Below are 21925 nucleotides of genomic sequence, written 5' to 3'. Positions count from 1 at the left end.
TCTCTCCCCCCGTCCCCTTTGCTCCTTCCCTCCCAGGGAATTTTCAAACTTTTCTTCCTTCTTGTTCTTCCCTGGATGTGTTAACAACTAGCTTGCACGCCCTATCACAAAAGATTTTTTTTTTCTATCATAACAATCTTTCAAAATTTCTATTGGTTTTGTGAATTTGTTAATTTAAAAGCATTCTTCAACAGCAGCACAGTCTAGATCATTGGCAAAACACACTTATTTCTGTTTTTATAGTATACAGATCAATTACAGGAGAACCCTCATAGTATTTTTAAATTACATTGTATATTTAACTGGTAACAAGAAACATGTGTGCAAAGGGATGAAGCTGTAAGGCATTTTTCACAATCTGACCTCTAAAGAAAAGATCTTTCAAAGGATTCAAAATTTCATAATTTTATATTTATATAAAAATATATATAATTACTAACATATATTTAATATATTGAAACTATTGACTATATTACTATATTTGCATGTGTGTATGTATATTCTAATATTAGAATATATGTATTAGCATATATATTAGAATATATATTATATATTCATTATACATGTATTCATTCATACATTTTTTTTTTCCCCCTCCTTTTCTCATCATAACTGATATCATAACATATCATCGATTTTGAGTCTGGTGTTATGAGTAAAATTCATTTTTTCAAATTAATACTCACCAAAGTACTTCTAATCTTACCCTCAGCTGTCAATATGCTGGGTGGGGTTTTTTTGATCATCGTGATTTGTCTTGCTCCTGTATTTCATGGGGGAACAGAAAAGCAAGCCTTTAAACACTCCTATATTCTTAACAAAATCTACTGTTTTCAAGAACTTACTCTTGGAGATAGACCAATTAAATCAAACAACACACTCAACCTCACTTCTTTCGCAAATGATGATAACATTTAAATCAAAACCTGGTCTAAGGTGGAAACCATATGAAACCACAACTTTCTCACAATTTCCACTTGAGACTGCAACTTTTCCCCGATCAGAGAATTCAGGTTGAGTTTAAAGGACATATGAGGTTGTGCTATCAAACCACAAAAACTTGGAGGTACACAGGGGAAATGAAATTTCCCTCTCTCTACAAGATGCTTTTCTTGCCTCCTGCCCTAACAGTCCCAAACCAGAAACACAGCATACAAACACTCTTTTTGCCTTGCATTAGGAGACCAAACTGGTTGACACATTACCTAGTTTAAAAAAAAAAGTATTTTTTGAAGGTCAGGTTAATTCCCCAATATAGTGTATGGGCTGGCCACACTAGCAGCTGTGATAGCAAAGACAGACTGGTATGCTATCATGTTTGGGGGGAAAACTGAGAAAAAGGATGAGACACAGCAGCCTCTTGCCACTATGGACTTTATAACCTTCAGCTGAAAAAGTTTCATTCTATTTTTAGGTAACAGGACTCTCAACCTACAGCCTTGATCAAACCCAGTCCCCCGTTTTGGTGTGTATGTTATGTTCCACAAACTCCAAAGTACTCATTTTCGTCGGCGCTCCTTGATGCAGGCAGGGATTGGGCTAAGTACTTGGTGAACTTGCTACCTACCATCTTCTTCTTGTCATTCCACTTGCTCTCCCTATAGCAGGACTCAAAAGATGTCCCATCACATTCAATGCAAATAATACCCTCCAGCAGGCGACAGGACACAGATGATCGATATCATCTGCCAGGAAGTGCTTGCGGTTCACTCTCCAAATACATTCTCATTACCTGAAGGGAGAGAGGACTGGGAATTGTAATCATCAAAAGCCTGTGTGCCAGGCTAAGTCTTGCACTGAGTGAACTCCAGAAGATGCAAATATATAACAAACCCCATTGTTCCCTGTAAAGAATGCTGTCAGGTACTGTGATTGTGTTAGGCACTGAATAAATACAAATGCAAGCCTCTTCCCACTTTGTGTCAAAGGATTCACACTGTAAGGACACCAACCTGCAAATGGCTTGTGAAAGCATATGGATCTCCCTCCCTTCAGATATTATCTTGTCTTCAGTATCTTTTAGCTTTTACTTTCAGGTGATTTTGTGCATCAAATAATCAACTGTCAATCAATCAAATAAGCAACTGTCACAATCTGCCACGCTTAAAATGAAGACACCTCTTCCTGTGCCGGGCAGCGGTTTAGTGGAGAGACCAATGGGGCCTCTCTCTATCCACTGTCCCCCTCCAACCCTCATATGTACACGCTTCCCATCATTATCACACTTGCAACTTCCACATCATGGGAAGTACTGACATCTCACGCACAATTTTCAAGCCATTTGCACTGAAGCTGCCTCTTCTTCCTGTTCTTAGATGACTTGTGTCAAGAGTGATACAAGAAACCTCCATACCTTATATTTCTACAGAGACACAATACAAAAAGAGCTTTATCCCAAACACTGTGACAGGTCTCTTACTCTAGTACACTCTAGTCTATCAGAGTCACAGGACATTGATAATGCCAAGATTGCCTTGTGCCTCTCACCCATTTGATTGAGGCTACACATTTCTTTAATGCCATAGCCCAGAAAAGGAATTAGTTCAGGGAAGTCCTTAAAGTCTGAACTACACAGGTCACGAACCACAGGAACGCGTTTCCCTCCAGTCCCATGACACGCAGATGCCTCATCTGGCTGCTGCCTGCACAGTACATCCCACCCCTCGGGCGCCCACCTCTCGGAAAGGGGATGCAGAACCAACGCAGGACCCTGCACAGCCACCTCAGATACATCTAAGTTACCAGACAGGGCTGGGCGTTACTCAACAGCTCCCCGCCCTGCTCCCCAGGCCTCACGCACGTGTCTCGGCCTCTGCCCGCTGTCCCACCCGTGGCCCAGTGAATTTACAACCCACGTAACCAGCCCCAACAGGAACGAGACCTGACCGCCTTTAAAAGACGCGGCGGCCAGCTCTGGAGCTGGAGAAGGCCTGCCACGCCACGGGGCACGACCCACCAGCACCACCTCGGGGCTGGCCCACCCGAAATCCCGCGACCCCGCCAGCGGCCTCTGGCTGCCCCTCGGCCTCCGGCGAACGCCTGTGCGCTCCCCGAGCTCCCCCAGACCCGGCGGGGCCGCGACCGCGGGGCAGGAGGGCAGCGGGGCACCGAGGGCCGGCGCACGGGGCCGCACCGCGCCTGCGCCGCGGGGGTGGGGGGGTGGCGGGGGAACGACACAGGCGCGCCCGACCGCGAGCGCGCGCCAGCCGAGCCGGGGCCGAGGGCGGCCGAGGCGGCCGCGTGCCCGCCGCCGCGCAGGCGCACTCGCCCCCTCCCGCCGCCGGGCACCGCCCCTCGGGGCGGGGGGGCGGGGCGGGGGCGGGGGCCCCGCCCGCGGCCGCTCCCTCTCACCCGCGCTCCGCGGCGGCCTCCCCCCTCCCGCCCCCGGCCGCGGCCCCGGCCCCGGCCCCGGCCGCGGATGGGTTAGTACCGGCCGCCGCTGCCCTGCCCCCGGGCCCGGGGCCGCACTGAGGGGCGGGCGGCGGCCGTCCGCCCCCTGAGGGCTTCACCTGGCGCCGCCTGGGGCGGGGCGGGGCGCGGCCTCCGCAGGCGGGGGGTCGGCCCGGCCCGGCCCGGCCCGGCCCGGCGCGGGTCCTTCCCTTCCTCCTCGGAGCGGCGGGCCGCCGCGCCGGGGGTGGGGAGAGGGGGGCCCGGGGGAGGTACCCCCCGCCCCCGGCGGAGGGAGCGGAGCGAGGGGAAAGGTGGGTGTCGCAGGGGGGCCGGGTTTCGGAGGGGCCGGGCCCGAGGTGGGGATATTGCCGCCGGCCGCTCCGCCAGGTACCTGCGGCAGGAGGAAGCCCGCAGCCGTCGCTGGTCTGGAGCTGAGGGACCGGGCGCTTTCGCGGGAACTTGTGGTATCGGGGCCTGAGGGTGTCTCCGCTCTCTGCTCTCTTTTCCTTTCTTTTTTCTTCCTTTTTCTTTCTTTTTTTCCCCAGCGGGGTTGGGGGCGCGGTTTTTTCCACGCCGGTGGCGGCGGCTGGCTTTTCCCGGCGGCGAGGGCAGCCGTCCGGCGCGGCGGTGGAAGCGGAGCGCGGCTGCGGGCTGCGGGCGGGGATGCGGCGGGCGCTGCCCGCGGGGCCGGGGCCGCCCTCCCGCGGCGCCCGGGGCCGGAGGGGCCCTCGCCTCTCGGGTGCCGCTCGTCCGCCGGTTTTTAATCTTGTTACGGAGTTTTACCCCTTTTAGCGTGTTAAAAAGCTCTCTGGCGCGCTACTTTCTTAAGGGTGAGTGAGGGTCGCGACGAGCTTTTGGAGACGGCAGTTTCGCGTGGCGACTTCAGTTTTGTACCTCGAGTCTGGCGGGTCGGTGTGGCAGAAAAAGCGGGGGGTGCTGCTCTCTGCCGTGTCGCTGGTGCCCGATAGAAGTGCATATGTGGAAGTGAACTGATTGACATCTATTCTGCAAGGTTAATCAATAATCGGAATGATTATTCATGTAGTCTTAAATGCATTTTTATAGACCGCACTGAAGGCCTTAAGTGCACGGTAAGTTGTTACAGTGGTAAAGTTTATACATGTATGTGGTCCTCAGAAGATAAAACTATTTCTAGCAAGTTTGAAGTATTGTGCTCCCGTTGCTGGGGTAGCGTGGTGTACACTGCCTTCTGTCATATGTCTTGATAAAGTTTCTTAACTTGAAACTAAGTAATAAAACCAAGTTGATTACGTGTACTGCCAACTTCCCTCGCTACTTTTTAAGTGCAAATATGATGACTGATGTTTTCTCCTTTGCCTATTGGTGTTTCAAAATCCAAAGCCTGGGAAGTTTGACCATGGTGGGAAATTCAACTGTCCCGGGAAACTAACTATGCCTAATGTCAATAAAGTACTTCGCTGTTTCTTTAATTTTTTTTGTCATAACAGTATGCATACATGAAAATGGAAATTGTCACTAAAGACAGTGCTTCTAACTTCATGCAAAAACATAGATATTATTAACTTAAAGTGCATCCTGTACTCAGTGGCCTGTAAAATCTGAGTTGTTCTTGAAATCTTGCAACTGTGATACAGAAGTTAGGAAGCCTTTTTTTTTTTTTTTTTTCTTTCTGATGACTCAGAGCAGCGCAGCCCAAACTTTTCTGACATCTTTTAACACCGTTGCAGTGGAAGCCTTGATAGGGAGGCAGGTTGACAAGAACACTCTTGTATAAATGCTGATTAATCAAAAAGCAAATAGTGTTAGGAAGTATCTTTTTGGAGAACTTAATTCAAAAATGTAATGATAATTTTGCTATGATCAGCATTTTTCACATTCGCTTTGAAACTAATTTTTGGAAAATTTCAAAAGAAAATTAAGGAAGTTCTCACTGGAGTGAGAATCTCCTCTTTTTTAATCTGATCAACTAGTATGATGACTTCCTTTTGCAAACTGTTTTTTAATTTTCATAAAGGTTTTGTTATTTCAGTTGAGAGAGGAGGGAAAAGGGGCATGCGTCGGTTGGTGTACTGCCCTGAAATGCTAATATTAGAGACAACTTAAGGTTGACATTCATTCTGTTTTGTGTAGAAATAGTATTAGCAAAATGTATGCAGTTCTTAAACTGTACAAGTCTAACATCATAAGGTAGAGCCTTCCTAATAAAATTGCTTGTCAGAGAGTAAGGCAAAGACTAAGGACATTAAAGGTGAATCAATTGAGTGTTTTTTAAGAAATTTTCTTAAGTAGAGCTTTTTAGGTGTTTCAGTAATGGTACAAGTGGTTGATGATAACTGCAAGTTTGAGTATGCTCTGAGTTGTTAGGTGCTGCCTGTGACACTTCAGGAAGGCCTGTTTTTTGGGGGTGGTTGGGGGTGGTTTTTTTTTTTTTTTTTTTTTTTTTTTTTTTTTTTTTTTTTTGTTAGAAGATGCTAAGTACTTTCTGAGACTTGGACTTGATTGGAGGATCTCCAAACTGTTAGTTGAAGATGCAAGCTATTAGGACCATGGTTGGTTAAAACTGCCCTAGCGTTAAGAATTTAAAAGTAAAACAAGTTAAAATTTTTCATAAACCAGCTTGTGACTTTTTTTTTGTTAAATGCTCTTCAAAATAGGAAGAGTAAAAGAAGTAAAATTACACTTCATTGGCACTAATATGGAAATCAAATACAAGGATTAATTTATTTCTATGGGATACTGAGGCTAATTGAGATCCAAAACTTACATTTAGTGAGGCTAAGAACACATAAAGGTAAACACAGAGAAACCATTTTTATTTGGATCAGGAAGATTCTCTAGAAAGCTGTAAAAATTTCACTGTTTTGTGGCAAAGAAGTTGGCTCTTTAATTAAGGTTATTGCATTTGGAGGAAAATGTGACTCAAGTTAAACTGATTAAACCCAAAGAAATTAGTAATGGTATGAACTATTAATTTTTTGTTGACTATTGAAGGCAGCCCAGATATGTATATAGATGTATATTTTTCTTTAACTGAGGTTAGTGACTTCCTTGTGGGTTAGTAAGAGGAAAAAATCGGGAACAACAGTAAACACAGCAGCTGAATTTATATTTGCAAGTTAAGTTCAGCCACTCCAGTACCAGATTAAATCTTCAGGTTTAACAAGGCTTCTGAATTCTGCAAGATGATGTTCAAGCTCTTAAAGAGACATCAACCACTTGCACATTATTATCTTTAGGTTTCTAGCTTGCAAGTCTTTTTTGGATTTATATTCTACATAGAGTAGAACTACATAGCTTATGTTTTCCTGCATGTAGTTCCTTCATCAGTATCTGTTTCTAACCCACTTTGAGTCATGTGCTTGTGAAAAAATATCTAATGCAGGCCTAGTATGAATGAAATTATCTCTCCTTATGAGCTTGCTGTTCACTGAACAAACTTTACTATGAATGCCTGATATAATCAGAAATGAGAATCATATGACACAATCAGAAACATGAAAATAGCAAAATAAAAATCAATCTCATAGTTTCCTTACCAGTTGTGAAATGACTATTTATTTGATTTGGTCTATAGTCAAGAAAATTAATCTACTTAGGTACCCTGTGGGGCAGGGGGGGGACATCAGCAGTTAAGTATGCTGCATCCTACCAGGGAGTATTTATCAAGTTCTCTGGTGAACTAATCCTGTGCTAGCTGAAGCATTTCTGGAGGTATTAAGTGATAAGCACAAGTATGTTTAGGTCGACTTTCTTTTAGAGGATATCCTGATTAAACATAATACTGTGTCAAAACATGAGGGTGAGAGTTAGTTATGTACTAAAAGTATGCCTAGAGCTGCTGTTTCAAAGTACAGTTCTTAATTCTTTTGCACTCATTAACTGTTGCATGGAATTACAGTCTTGCTTTTCATTTTCCTGCTTTTGACCATTGTATATCATTTACACTTCTAATTTCATTTTGTGCTGCATAATCTTTATGGAAGACTACCTTGGAGAGACTTTTTTTTTTTTTTCCCTCTCATTTCAACACGTGAAAATACACCTTGTCTTTTCAGGTCTGTGGATGCGACTTTTACACTGGAGTAAGAGGCAACATTTTTTACACTGTCTTGCAGCGTGGGTAGGTGAAAAGGGGAAAAGTATTTTGACTGTTACTGTTGATAGCACTCTTCCCTGCCTTGCTGTTCCCTTGTTAGCTAAAGTTGTTCAAACTCAGGACTGTTGCCAAAAGTGCAGCACCATCCTTGGTAGCACATTTCTGCACCTCCCTCGTGGTGTAGCAATTGTCGTGTGTGAACCACATATTAAATTATTCTGGTACCATGCTGCCTTGCAGTTGTTAGTCACTGGGGGGGGGGGGGGGGGGGGGCGGGCGGCGCGGCGCGGCATGAAAACACAAGGGTGGGGAATGCCTCTGCTCACTGCAGCCTTAGATCAGCTTAAACTGATGAGGAAGCCGCACCCTAAATTTCCTGTGAAAGCCAATGGAATGAATGCTCACATGATTCAATAATCTAGCCATTATCTTTGCAATTAACTTTCTTAATCACACTGTACTACAAGTAATTTAACTTACTGCCATTCTTATTCATTAAAAGACATGGTATATTATAGTGGTGTTTAAAGTCAAGGAGAAGACAGGTTGTTCTTTCTCAATACCAGAAGCAAAGGAATCAAAATAATGTTTGCATACTTAAACTCTGTGCAAGTGTGCATACTGCACACAAGTGCACAAGTGTATGGTGGGGTCAGTACTCCCTACGATGATCTTAACATTTAAACAAAACATCACTGTCTCTTGGGAGGTGGGTTGCATTAATCATGGGAATAAGGATGATCCAAAACCAGTTTGAGTATAGGCAGAAATCAAATCTTACCATGTCTTCTGGTTGGGATCAGACCTTGTGGAGAAATCGGAGACTGGTAACCCCTTTTCTTGTCTTTAGGTGGCATGGTAGCTACATGTGCAGTGACATGTGAGAAGGACGTGAAATAACTTCCATTTGTAATGAAGAGCAGGCTACTGCAGATCTGTTCTACTGCATCTTGCAGTGATTTCGTTAAGAGTATTGCTCCAACTTTTGATTCTTGCTTACTAGGTAATTCCTAGACAGCAATACTCTGGAAAAGGCCATAGACTTTTTTAAAGGGAGGATTCGAAACGCATTTATGCACTTGTCCAGAGTGACAGCATACTTCAAGGGCTGCATTTGAGTGTGTAAACTATGCTTCAACCTTTTATGAGATACAGAGTCCCATATCTTAAAGATCTTTTCCAACCTAAATTATTCTATGATTCTGTATGCCTTCAGCCTTTTAACCATAACATTTTCTAGACTAGAAACACTTACAATATTGTTTGGCAGTCAGCATGAAATGCATGTTGCCACAGTGATCCCAGAGACCACTGCAAATTAAATGAATATAGCATCTGATTATTTTACTGACTTGTAATATTGCCAGATGACTTAGTTTAATTGACAAATTACACATAATCCCACTTGGTTTTGTTAGGCTTTCTTTTCCTACCTAGCTCTACTCAGCTTGATTAGGATTTTCTTTGCAGTTCCATTTCTGTGGGTTTTTTGGTTGTTCATTTTCTCATTTTACTCTCGACTACAGTGTATTCATTTTCTTATTCTTTTTTCTTTGTCAGTTCACCTGTTTCTATTTTCTAGTCTCTAATTTCTCTTTCTTGCTCCATGTATACAGACAAGCTATTTGTTCTGATCTTGTGTTACCAGAAAAATTACTCTAGCTTCACATCTGTTCATTCCTTCCCCCTTGTTTGTTACCTGTCCTTTCCCAAAACACAGTCAGTTTGAAATCCGTAATGATTTTTTGTAAAGTTATTCAGTGCACAGTATAGGACCTTGGATGTGGTGGAAGCTGTAGTGCAAAACTTAGTTTCTGTGGAGGAAACTTCTTGAACTCAGAAGTAGGTGATCCTTTGGTTTCTGTCAGTGCTAGCAAAGTTGTTTCTGTGTAATAAAACTTGGTAGAGGTATAGAAAAGCTTGCTCTTCTTAAAACCTGGTCAGTTTCAGAAGATGAGTACAAACTGCAGACATCCACAGTCTCTTCAGCTGTTTGGGTTTTTTAATTTATATATTGGCTTTTCCCCACCCCCCTTGGTCTTTCTCCTCCAGACAACCAAGTATTTATAGGGATGGAATACAAAAGTATGAGTGAAGGTATGGGTGGCAAAACTACATATATTGTCCAGTCTTATAGGTCAACTTAATGCAAGAGCTAAAGTAAGTGTTCAGGTGAAAGCTCAATGAGTATAGGCATCACTTCCTGATAAAGAAAAATTAGTGTCTATAATTCTATGCAGTTCTAGATTCCGCCCCCCCCGATTAAAAGCAGCTATCTGTTGCTTCAGAAAGCGAGTTGTCTTAGTTGTCATGTGTTTGGAAGTGTTATGTAAGTCCATCACTGAAGAAGACTGTGTTTATATATTATTTCCTTTTATTCTGTACACCCCTGCTTTATCCACTAATACATGATTTTCGATTTATTGAACTAGAGCTTATGTATGTGCAGTGGCTTTGTTTTAACATAGAAAAAATGTACAGAAGTAAATTTAAGTGCTTTACAAATGTAAAAGTAACTTAAAAATATCTCTTCATTGCTAAGTCTTATCTGCAGGATCCCATAACATACTTTCTATAGGGAAATTGGTTTGCTAATGGCACTGCTAATGGCAATTTTTGTCTCACCATCGTGTAAAATAAGTCTCAAGTGTATGTGTTTATATTTACATGTATATAGACTAGCGGGACTTCTATATAAATGCAAAGATCATTTAGTCTATGCTGTGTTCCCTATTGCTTCTGCTCTCTGTTGCTTGTTTTTGCTGTGTAATAGTTGCTTTCTGTAGCGCTGCGGACTGGACAGTAATAACATAAATACTGTCCTTGATGTAGAATCACCAAGGAACAAGATTATGATTCATTGTGAGTGTTTTATTTTTGTGAACTTTATTTTGGAGCCATAGGGTTAATCTCTTTTGTGTACAAAATCAACATTTTTAGTGCACGCTTGCAACAAGCGTAGCCTAGTGTGTTGTGAACAATGTTCTCTTGGAGGAGAGAGACCCCTTTATCATGGTACTAGTTGCTGTTTCAGTGTGTACCTTAAAAGATAGGGAGAGGGACTCGTAAAACACGACAAGAAAAAAGCCAGGTCTCAGCAGGATCCAGAGTTCTCAGAACATGCAATCCAAAGCCTAGATTAAAACTGTGTTCTAAACTAATGAGTGTGAATAACTTGATGTTTAACCAAAGCAGTCTAATTTAAAACTGTCGACTGCCCAAAGGTGGTAACTTGTTTAGTTATCAGTCTTTTATAAAACACAGAGAATATTAACAGGATGCATGGATTTAAATATTAATAACATTCAGGAATTGTATTTGCTTCATAGGTTTTCTTCTCAGAATCATGTTTCTCCCATAGTCTGTTGTATGTTTGTAAGAAAAAGGGTAGGGTTAAAACTAAAGAAGTCATACTTAACAGTAAAATTATTTTAGTATTACTATTAAATTGCCTCACAGTATACTTTGGTCAGGGAAAATGATCACTTCGTCAGCCAACTTGTGTGTTCTATTGAGAAATGAAGAAATGAAGACTGGTAGAGAATGTATTATTGTGAAGTAAAACTGAAGGGAAATGTTCATTTTGTGTAACTGGTGATATGTAGGAGATGGAAAAAGAGAGAAGAGCTCTTGTCCATATATACTGAAAAGATGGAGCATTCATTTAAAGAAAAGACATAGGCTTTCTGGATACAGAGGAGAATGTAAACAAAAATAGGGGTATATTAATTCTGTGCTGTCTCCTGAGTCTCCAGACGGCTTGAGATTATGACTTTGCCCTGGTTTATATGATCAGTGTATTAATACCAAAGCTTTAATCTAAAGGATGATTCTTACAGTGGCTAGCTTATTACTAATTGTTCCAACAGATGAAGCAGAGTTGGGCTGTGAAACAGAGACCATTGCATGAGAAAGTGTCATGCAGTGAGAAACCGACAAGAAACATTGCTAAGGAAGTGGGGAGGAAACAAAACACAGATGAGACAAAAAGGACAAGAACTGTGGGTATCATAAGTGTGACCATGTTTTTCCTGCATACAACACTACTCTCCTAGAAAATACTAAGTAGTAATCGAAAATTCAGCTTGTGAATAGAAGTATTATACTCTATTGTTGATCTTGATGCAAATCTTTTATCTATTAGGACAAGAGCTTTTTCAAGTAATACTTAATTTATGTGATGCACATCATCATGCAGACTTTTATTACTTTCCAACCACTTGACTTCAAGTGTGCAATTCTTAGACCTTCTAGTCCTAGAGTTATGTGGTTGTTTGAGAACATGAATCTTCCTTTTAAACAAAAAAAAATTCTGGCTTTTGTTGTTGTGGAGAAAAGCTTTAAATGTGAAGCCGAAAATTAAGTACTCAAAAGGCAAACAATCCAAAACATGTGTCTTTGGAGTGTCATGGTTAAGTTGAAAAGGGGAAATTTTTTTTTTTTTTTTTTTTTAGGCAATTTGTAAGGCTCTGAAAATTTGTAAGTTAGAAAAAGTAGTTTCATGCTTTTAAATTGAAATTGATTTGACAAATCTTTTTGGTAGCTTCCTATGAATCCATGGTGGGTTTTGGATGCATGGGGAGCAAGAGTTTTTTTCCTCAAATACTGTTTTCTTAAACTAAGTTATGTATATTTAGTTCTGCAGAACAATAGAAATCAAAGTAACAAAAGTAGATGTCTTTCATGCTACAAGGTAGAGCTGCTGATAACCGCTGTATCCTGGAATCCTGTTTATGCATTTTTCTGTTTTCAGAAGGAACTGGGGTTAAAAATGAAGGGTAAAAAGGGTGTGTTTCTTATAGAAATTTTGCACAAATTTTGTTCATTGCTATTGTGATCCTGCCAGTCATTTTCTTTTTTTTTCTTCATGCTGTGCATTGTTAAACTGTTTCCTTTGCAAGAGAAAAAAAAATCCACGACTCATCACATTTTTACTTTTATAACAATGTTTTTCTTTCTTTCCTTAACCTATTTACCATTACCTTTGCAATAATTGGCTAACATCCTCCATTTTTTCTCTTAATTTTTTTTCATACAGTGTTGTTACGGATCTTTCAGCAGCCAGTTTAAAGGTAGGAATCTGTTTATAGCCTTTCATATACACTTGTTACTTCCTTTATTATAACCCTTCCTGGTTTTTGCTGATACCATATTGATAGTCATAAGCCTCATGTTTTTGTTTTGTTTCTATTAGCTGTATTTCTCTCTCAATTTTAACTTTTAAAAAGTTTTTTAACTTTTAATCTTTATTCCTAGTAAAGTTTGTATTTAAACTATCAGAAAACAACATTATTGGAAATCAGAAATCAGTGATGATGCTACAAAGAAAAGCTGTAATCTTTTTTTTGATGCACACTTTCAAAGGAACCTCTGCTTCTGTGTCATGATGCCTGCTTGGTCTCTGGAGCATTCAAAGCTGTATATAGATTCTTGTCCTTTAGGATGAGTTTAAAGCCGTCATACTAAGTGGAAGTATTTCATTCTTTAAGAATGAAAATGCATGTTTTATGCTCATTTAACAATTTAACTTGTCATGCTAATTTTACGGCTCTTGATAATCACATGCTCAGGGTTGCTTTTGTTGTTTGTAGTTTATTTTACTACTCTGCTGTCTTTGCTCCACTGCAGCCTCTCCCAGTGACCCAATTTAGTTGAGCAGTCTGGACATCATATGTTAGAGGGAAGAACCTAGAAGAGGAGAAAAGCCTCTGTGATAGTGAATCTTCAGAAAGGCATGATTGGTATAGGAAGTCTGTAATTTCTCTCATAAACTTACTTCCTGGCATCTTCAAATTGCATATTGATGGGACATACACAATTTCAAGAGGAAAATATTATTTTCTTAGGTTCTTGCCCAGTGTCTAGCATAAATGCAAAGTATATAAAACATTACAGTGTTTTGACCTATGGAGTCCGGTAGTGTCTGTTTTGGACTTACTTCATCAAACTGCAATTTTGATACACTGGATAATGGTGTATCTCATTTTAAATTCTGAAGTAGTCATTCTTAAATGTGACAGCTGGAAGTGTAAAGATGTCTGTACATCTGGATGCAGACTTAGCTTTACTGATTTTTTTTTTTTTTCCTCTCTAGTAATAGAAGGAATATAGTCATAAAAGTCTGTGAAGTGTCATGTTCGGTTTAAGCGAAGAGCAAACTGTTAGACTGATACCTACATTTGGCTCATGCCAGGTTCAGCTGTGAACTCCTGTGATACACTAGGTGGTAATGCAGTTCTACATAATGTCCTCATTTGAGTGTAAACTTCTTTGATGCAGAAATGGTGTAATTTGTAATTTTTACTTCTGCTCACTCATATTTGTGCAAAGTTAATGAAGCAATAGTTGGATCTTACATTTTACTATGCTTATTCACAGACCCTAATATGTTTAGGGAGAGGCAAATGACTTTGATATTGGTGACGCTCGTTTAGCAATTCTCCTAGTGTACAAACCAGAAATCTTTTTGTTTTGCTGCAATGACAAATATGTTCTTCTCTGTAAATGGGAATGCACCTCAATAAATTTGAGAAATTAGCTTTTAAATGAGTGTTGTTTTAGTTGCTTTAAGTATGAATAGGCTATAGTAATACACTGGAAGAGGAAACAACAGAGACATGCAAGACGTGAGTTGTTATTCTGACCTTCAGATTAATTATTTTCAACTGAAAAAAAATCTATCTAAAACTGAATCTATTCAGTTTTATTGAAAGCCAAATTAGTGTGCGAAGTGTTGCATAAATAAGAAGCGTGGGAAAGGCTTTTGGTAATACATCTGTCCCTCCTGGAGTTTGGTGCAAATTACTAGATTTTCCGAAGTCATATTTACTAATAAATGATTCTTAAAAGGGAAACTCTGAAATGCACAGAGTACACTTCTTTTATTATATAAATGCAATCTGTCAGGGAGGGGAGAACAACCTGTATTAAAAACTGATCTGCAGATCACTTTTTACTTTAACATTGTTAATTTTGAGACTTCTTCAATCTGACTGTTTTTTGGATTGTTTGGTTCCCCATGTGTAGTCTTCTATCCCTAATGCATCAGCTAATAGTGGTGCAAAAGAGTCATAAGTCAGTTCCTGAGATTGTGTGATGCTGTTTTGTGACAAGTGCAGATAATAAGTAGTTTCTCTGTGCTTGTCCTTCAGATCAGTAATAGTGGCAGAACACTGCTGAATTCTATGCGCTGTACTAGGAGCAAACTGATAAGAGTTAAGCTGTCCTTAGTTTACTTTGTGTTTCACACCATTAAAACAATCGTCTTATGAACAGTAGTTCCAAAATCTGTGGGAAACAGGAAAGTGTGTCATTCTATTAAAAGCAGCAAAAAGTAAAGTGAAAGTTAATATTGTTCTGCCTCCATGAGTAGTTGTCAGGATTGGGAAGGGAAAGCAATGATAATGATGTACTTATCAAGTTGTGGTGCTGATTGGTTTTCTCATGCCTTCATCACAAGGTACAGAGTAAAAGGCAAATTATTATTCACCTTACAGAAGAGAAAACAAATGAAAAACAGTTCTGTGGAATAACCTACTGTTGTTGTTCTCCTGCTCCCACTTACACAATTTTGCAGACCTTAAGGGGTAGAAAATTCAGTGTTTGTGTCATAATATAAAGCAGAGGCATGTACTGTATGATACTTCCAGCTTTAGAACACCTTGAGAGTTGAAGTTTCTATTTAAAATGTCTTTTAATGTGGATAAATACTTTCAGCTGAAAAGTTAAATGGCTCAGGGAATATAATTTCTTAGCTTTTTATCAATTATTATTATTTTCCATGTTACAAAAAATGGGAATGGTGCTTTTCATAATTGAAATTGTTGCTTAATAACTTTTCACATTAATTCAACTGGCCAGTATAAGTCTATGTATATATTTGAAGCTCTTATAAGCAAAGGCTGAAGTAGACTCTTGGATGTGGAAAACACTGAGCTACATTCTTAAATTTGTAAAGACAACTGCAGGGTAACTTCCAGGAGAAGGGGAGAAAGAGGATTAACTTGAGATAACCAAGTGTATCAGTAGACTTGGGATACCAAGCCCACTTTCTAGTATCTATAAGCACTATCACAAAAGGTGGAAGAGGCAGAAACTGATTTCTGTACATAGCCATCCATTCCAGGTCCTCCAACTCCTCCCTCAGGTTGTCTTGTAGGATGCCAATATTAGCAAAGAAGGAAGTGAAGTATCTTTCCTGGGGATGCGTCTCTGGCCTCCAGTTTGACAAACTATCATTTTAATGCATTTAGTAATCAAATTATTTTTTATTGTAATGTTGGGCATTTTAAAAGGGCATTTGTAGATTTAGAATGCTAAACAAGAATTTGACTTCTAGGAATTCTGTTCAAGGGAGAGTAGTCATTGGTAGTTTATAATAATTGAAAATTGACAGTGCCTTTATATGAAAAGGAATATTTTATTAATGTTTCCTTTCCCATTAGATAGCTTAGTTAAATGTTGAAATTCTGGAACAAATATTCTTAGTTGATTGCTTCTCAAGTAGTCTGAAGTCATTGAAATGCTTGTGAGTTTTCGTGCCATGTATTATTTGTTTATGTTCATCTGCAGTTGCAATGAAGGAACATTGCAAGACTTTTTGTGTAAGAATTGTAAAATGTGATAAATCTGAAGCACCTTTGAAATGTAACTACAACTGTAGTTCAGAGAAAACAGGACTTCCCTGTGGTAGCCTGCTACTTGTAACAACCTGTATAAGAGTTTTAAGACGATAAATAGATGTGATTTTCCTTACGTAGATTTCCTAGCATTTCGGTGTCTGTACTACATAGTTTCTCTTGATCGCCCGTTCATGAGCCACAGTTACCATATGTCTTGGCCTACTGAGCTGACATCACTTGAGTAATTAGGGTGATGTTGGACACCCCCAGTTTGACCTCCCTTGTGTTGCTACATAGTTGTTAAGGATGCGACTGTTGTTAGATAAAGCACAGTCAGGCAGGTGATAGGAAAAAAGGAGGTGTAATTCAGGCCAAACTGAGCTCACATAGGAATATTTGCCCAATGACTCACTACAGCAATCCACAAGTAACAGCTCAAAGAGGTCCACCAGCCAGTAAAGATCAAACACTCTGGAAGATGCTCTCCCTTTGTAAACGTCATCCATCTCATCCTGAAGGGGCGAGGTACTGTCCTCTGTGTTCAGGGAGGCCTGGCCATGGAGGACCTCCAGGGACATCTGGGATCAAGCTTGTATGGCTCGAACCGGCACACTCGGCACCTTACTCATTCTGGTGCCCGCTGCTCCTTTCAGCACGGAAGGGGGAAGTAGGCAGAACCACTTTTCTGTGACATGTAGTGTTACTTGTGTTAATAATCGCTCTTTCGCAGAGATAAAAAAAGCTACATTCCTTCGCATGCACCCATACTAATTAATGGCAGTGTTTAGTCTGTCCTGACTTAAACCATGCTATTAATAAAAAGCTGGTGTCAGATGCCGGATCTGAAGGAGGTTTTGGATTGTGAAAAGAGGATTGTACAGCAGCAGTGCTGTCTGAATGTCCATGATGCTGAGACCACTTACAGCTGCCAGGTTAGTCCTCTGGGAGGAGAGGAGCTGGGGTGTGACAGGAGTGTACTTAGTACTTCGATGTGAGGTGCGCTAATAGCGTACATAGTGTATGGTAACACTAGCTGTTCTTCAGTATGATGTGTCAGTATTGGATGTAGGATAGCACTAACTCCTACTTGATACAGTATTTTAATAGTGTATATAAGATAGCAGTAACATCTTGAAACAGGTAAAGCAGTAACAAGTGGAGTTAAGTTTTTCCCTTCCGTGTTTTCTGTCATCATTCAGCAACTCCCAGTATATACAGAGTGTAGCAAATCTTCCTTATGTTGTCTGCGGCATCTGTGGTATAAGAGTGTGCTTCCTGGGGGGAGGAGAGGAGGAGCAGTGTGTGCTCCCTAAGGAGCAGTTTGAAGAAATAGGAGTCATGGCTGTGTGGCTGTGCTCTGAGCAGTGTATCTTAACTTTTTCTCTCCTTGCATCCATGTGAAGAGGTCGTTTCTCGCTGCAGATTCTGCTAGACTGGGAGAAGGGTTGAAAAGTCACAAAAAGCACTAATGATGCAAGAAACTGAAACCACATGCCCCTTAAATAGTGATCTAAAGACTGATTATAAATGAGCAGTAGAGGAAAACCAGCTAACTTGACAATTACAATGCTGGGATGTGTGTGCCAGTAGGTTAGAGCTGTATAGTTGTATGGGAGGCATAGTGGCTGGGGTCTATGTCCAATGGCAGAGTCATGGGTGACCAAGGAGTTGGCCAACTGAGAATGTGAATCCAAGCAACAAGAAAGACATTGTCAGGCCCCTAAGTGCACTAGAAGGTCTTAACGACCCTGATGAGCCTCACCTGGGGCTTCCACCCACACCCTCTGCCCATGGGCTCTATTTCAGCCCAGGCCCAGGCCGTCAGACACTGCTCAGGCTATGTGCTATGCATGTCTGTCTGCAGCTCCATTGCAGCCATGCTTGTGGCTGGCTGAGAACTGTGTTGATCCAGATCCTGACCCACAGACTGACTTGCGGCTTGTCCTGGGTCCTGCCTTGTTGCTGTGGACTTGCACAGCAATCATTGGACTGTATCTGGTGCTGATTATGCTCACTGGACCTGATCTTGACTTCCAGCTTGGCTGTGGACTTGCCTTGCCACTATGGCCTTGTTGGAGGATCTGGACTCTCAGCTGAGCCTGGCTACCATCGCTGCACTTGCCCTGCTTGCCTCACTTGGGTACCATGGGATAGGGCACTGCTTTGCTGGCCTTGTTACTGCTCTCTGCTCTTGGCTCCTCATCCTTTGTGGGGGAGCTGGCCCTTGTCATTTCCTGACAGACAGCTGCTAAGCCACAATAGGCTGAGGAGGGCCTCACACCATCAGCCCTACCAGCATAAGATTTCTCCTACACCCCTGTCCAAGAAGAACTGGCTTTGCTAAACACCCAGTGGGGAGGTTCTGCCCCCAGCCAGCTGGGGATGATGATGTTGCAGGGGACAATGCAATTTACTGGACTGTGAGTCTGGTGGCGTGGCACACATTCTCCCAGAAAACATCAAGCCTTGGTGGACACAGGGGTTTAATGCACCCTGTTCCCTTTTACACTGAGTGGAAAGGTGCAAGTCATCATCAAAGGAGTCACCAGAGGCCAGTGGAAACTCTGTGTGGTAGAAGCCAAACTCAGCCTTACTAAAGAAACTGGAAGCACCACGAAGTGGGGATGGGATCTAGTGGCCCTTGCATCTTTGGCATTGCCGTTCTAAGGAATGGACATGCTAAGGACCCATAAGGACATCGTAGGCATTTGGCGTAGCTGATGTGGATATGAGTGAGAACACCACTTTGCTGTCTCAACTGCCTGTCATTGCAGGAGTAGAGTCAGTAGCAGGACTGCCACAGATGTCACCTCCATCAGTGCCAACTGCAGTGCAGTGCACTGACAAGAATATCAGGCTAACAGATATATTCATCTGTTGCATAAGATACTCAGCCTGTCCCATAAATTATCTTACCGTGGAAGTACAATATCAGGGAATAGTTACTTGAACCTGTTTGCCTTTAGCAGCCTTATCTGTCCAGTGCAAAAACCCAACAGGGATTGGAGATTAACCATGGACTATAGAGGTCTGAATGAGGCAGCAGCACTCTTGAGTGCTGCTATAACAGTGTGCTGGAACTACAGTATGAAATCAAAGCAAAAAAAAAAGTGCTGTCTGGTATGTGACCATTGACATAGCTAATGTGTTTTTATCAATTCCTGTGGCCCTGAGTGTAAACTGCAGTTTGCCTTGCCTGGAGAGGAGCACAATACACCTGGAACCACCTGCCATGGGGATGGAAGTATGGTTCCAGCATCTGTCATCCAAATGATTTGGAGAAGGACAGTGCCCCAGATCACTTACGGTATGCTAGTGGCATCACAGTATAGGGAAACACTGCCCAAGGTGTGGATAACAAGGGTAGTTGGAATTGAACTGAATGTAGGGCTTTGTCGAAGAGGAATAAGGTGAAGGGACTTGCAAGACTAGAGTTTCTGTGTGTCAAATAGCAGCATGGCCACCACTGTCTTTATGCTGGCATGATTAATAAGACTGTGGCAATTGTTCCACCGATGAAGGTAAAAGGAAACTGAAACAAGTTTTATTTGGAATGGTAGGATCTTGCTGAATATACATATCCAGATAAAGTCAGCTCCTGAACCCACCGTTCCAAATAACCAGGAAAAAAAACACACTTGAGTGGGGCCTGAGCAACAACAGGCCTTTGACCAGATAAAGCAATAAATTGCACATGCTGTTGTGCTGAGTCCTGTCAGAATGGGTCCAAATGTATGAAATGTACTGTACACAACCAGTAGGGGACGAGTCAAACCAGTGGAGTTTATGGCAGAAAGCACACAGAGGCAGGAGTATTCCTCAGATTGTGGAGCCAAGGCTGTTATTGACCTGAGAAAACTATATCCTAGCAAAAAAACAAACATGAGGCATCTATGAGGGAATCTGGACAGCATCTGCAGTGATGGGGGATGGAGTCACAACTGCTGCTGGCCCCTTGGCTTCTGGTACTGGATGCTGAAAAGAGAAATGCCCTCAACTCATCATGTTGCAAGTTTTACCTGCCCTGATGGACAGCCCTGCTTACCCAGTGAGATCAGATGGGGAAACAGGGACATCCAGGCCTTATAGAAGAGCTGATAAAATGGCCCCGTAATCATGATTTCGCGGCCTAATCCAAGGTATTACCCCATGCTCAAGAAACTCTGGAACATGACAAGGTTTATGTCCTCTGCACAGACTGTTCTTGTCACATTATTGACAGTTAGGGAAGATGGAAAGGTGCTCTTTGGAGTCCCATTCAGCAGGAGATAGAAATGCATGAAGGTGAAGGGCAATCACATCAGTTCTTGGAAGTCCAAGCCACAAGACTGGCCACTGATGTAATGTTACAGAGGAAGTGGCTGAGGTTATGACTGTATACTGATGCTTGGATGATTGCCATTGCCCTTTTGGTCTCGCTTACACACTGGAAGCAAGAATTGGCAAAGATGAGGAAAGCTAATTTGAATGGCTAACTTGTGGGAAAAAAGCACATGGGATTTGGAAAAACTCAGTGCACAGGTACAGCATGACAATGCCTATATTTCAAAGTTAAGAGCCCACTGGAAAGCAAATTGACAACCATCAAGAGGACCAAGCAGCACAGGTCACCACAATCAACAAAGACCTGGGCTGGGAGTATAAATGGAAACTGCTTGTGTCTTGATGGTCTCACAGAACAGCATCCTCCAAAACTAAGTGGGATTAAAGACACAAACCACAAAGCCGTTAGGGCGCCTAGACATTCACCAGGAGGTAGAAGTCAAAGTGCTGCATCAGCATGGGAATCTACTTGAGACTGCTCACAGTGTAGCCACTGCAGCTGAAACATATGGTTAAGATATATTCTCTGGTTGGAGTCCAAATGCTAATGCTTTGTTCTACCTCCTTGCTCTCCTCATTGTCATACTGTTGGGAGCAGTTGTAATCTTACCCATGGCTGTTAGAGTCTTGTGTATAAAGATGTGGAAATGGTTGCAGAAGGCATTAATTTAAGATGCGAGTAACTTCCTACTGCTTATTGTGAGGCGAATGAGTGCTACTGAGGTGTCGAGCAGTGGTGGAATGTGCCTTGGCTCATTGAGCTCCCATCACCCGGGCGTTAGGGTGATGTTGCGGGCCTGTAGGTCTGACCTGCTGGTACACACTGCTCCTTTCAGCAAGGAAGGGGGAAGTAGCAAAAAGCACTTTTCTGTAGTGTTGTGTAGAGCATCACACTTCGTAGTGTTCTTTGCATTAATAATCACTCTTTCACAGAGGGAATAAAAAAACAGTCATTGCTTACTAATTAATGCATTTAATCTGTCCTGACCTGAACCATGACACCATAGAAGTTTGAAATCTGTGTTTTATGAAACTGAAACTGTTACCAGGTTGCTCTGAGCCCATGCGATACCCTCTGCCTTTTTAAGGGTTCTTTCTTGGTAAATATTTTGAAGATTGTGCTAGTATTCTGGGGCTGGGAGAAGTGTGGTTTTCCCACATATCATACCGTGAAAACAACTTAGCATTTGCTAAAATGGTCACTTCCGATAATTGCAGGCTTCAAATTGCATTTTATGAAAGTAATGAGATAAATATGCATTTATTGTGTAAGTGAACAAAACTTTGTCTGTAAACGTTTTCTGACCTTGTGTGTATCAATGTGTGTTTGTGTGGTTCTGGGAGAATATTTTGAGAAAGTATTGTTGTATACTTGTTTGCTTCTTAAAGTCTTTCCTGGGCATCACCTGTTGGAAGTGTTAGATTTTTTTTTTTTTTTGGACTGACCTAATTATGCATTCTCATATTTTCAATTTACATAGGAACTGGAATGCTAATAAAGTGACCAAATACT

General features: G+C 41.7%; 1 protein-coding gene across 4 annotated transcripts in view; it reads left to right on the top strand.

The window, feature by feature from the left end:
• Positions 1-3627: 3627 nt before the first annotated feature.
• PTBP3 (polypyrimidine tract binding protein 3) overlaps positions 3628-21925 on the top strand; it is a 55281-nt gene continuing 36983 nt past the window's right edge. For 2 of the 4 annotated variants that reach the window (XM_082337546.1, XM_082337545.1), the window contains exons 1-4: positions 3638-3701; positions 7428-7492; positions 11338-11469; positions 12507-12540. In XM_082337546.1, the coding sequence (XP_082193672.1) occupies positions 11375-11469; positions 12507-12540 (129 nt within the window). In that variant the 5' untranslated portion in view covers positions 3638-3701; positions 7428-7492; positions 11338-11374. Of the gene's footprint in view, positions 3702-7427; positions 7493-11337; positions 11470-12506; positions 12541-21925 lie in introns of all 4 variants that reach the window. The other 2 variants (XM_082337547.1, XM_082337548.1) reach the window with 2 other exon arrangements.

The sequence above is a fragment of the Platalea leucorodia genome (assembly GCF_965183815.1).
Source record: "Platalea leucorodia genome assembly, chromosome: Z".
NCBI classification, from domain to species: domain Eukaryota; kingdom Metazoa; phylum Chordata; class Aves; order Pelecaniformes; family Threskiornithidae; genus Platalea; species Platalea leucorodia.
Note: the sequence above shows the minus strand (reverse complement) of the source record. Positions and strands in the feature narration are given on the sequence as shown.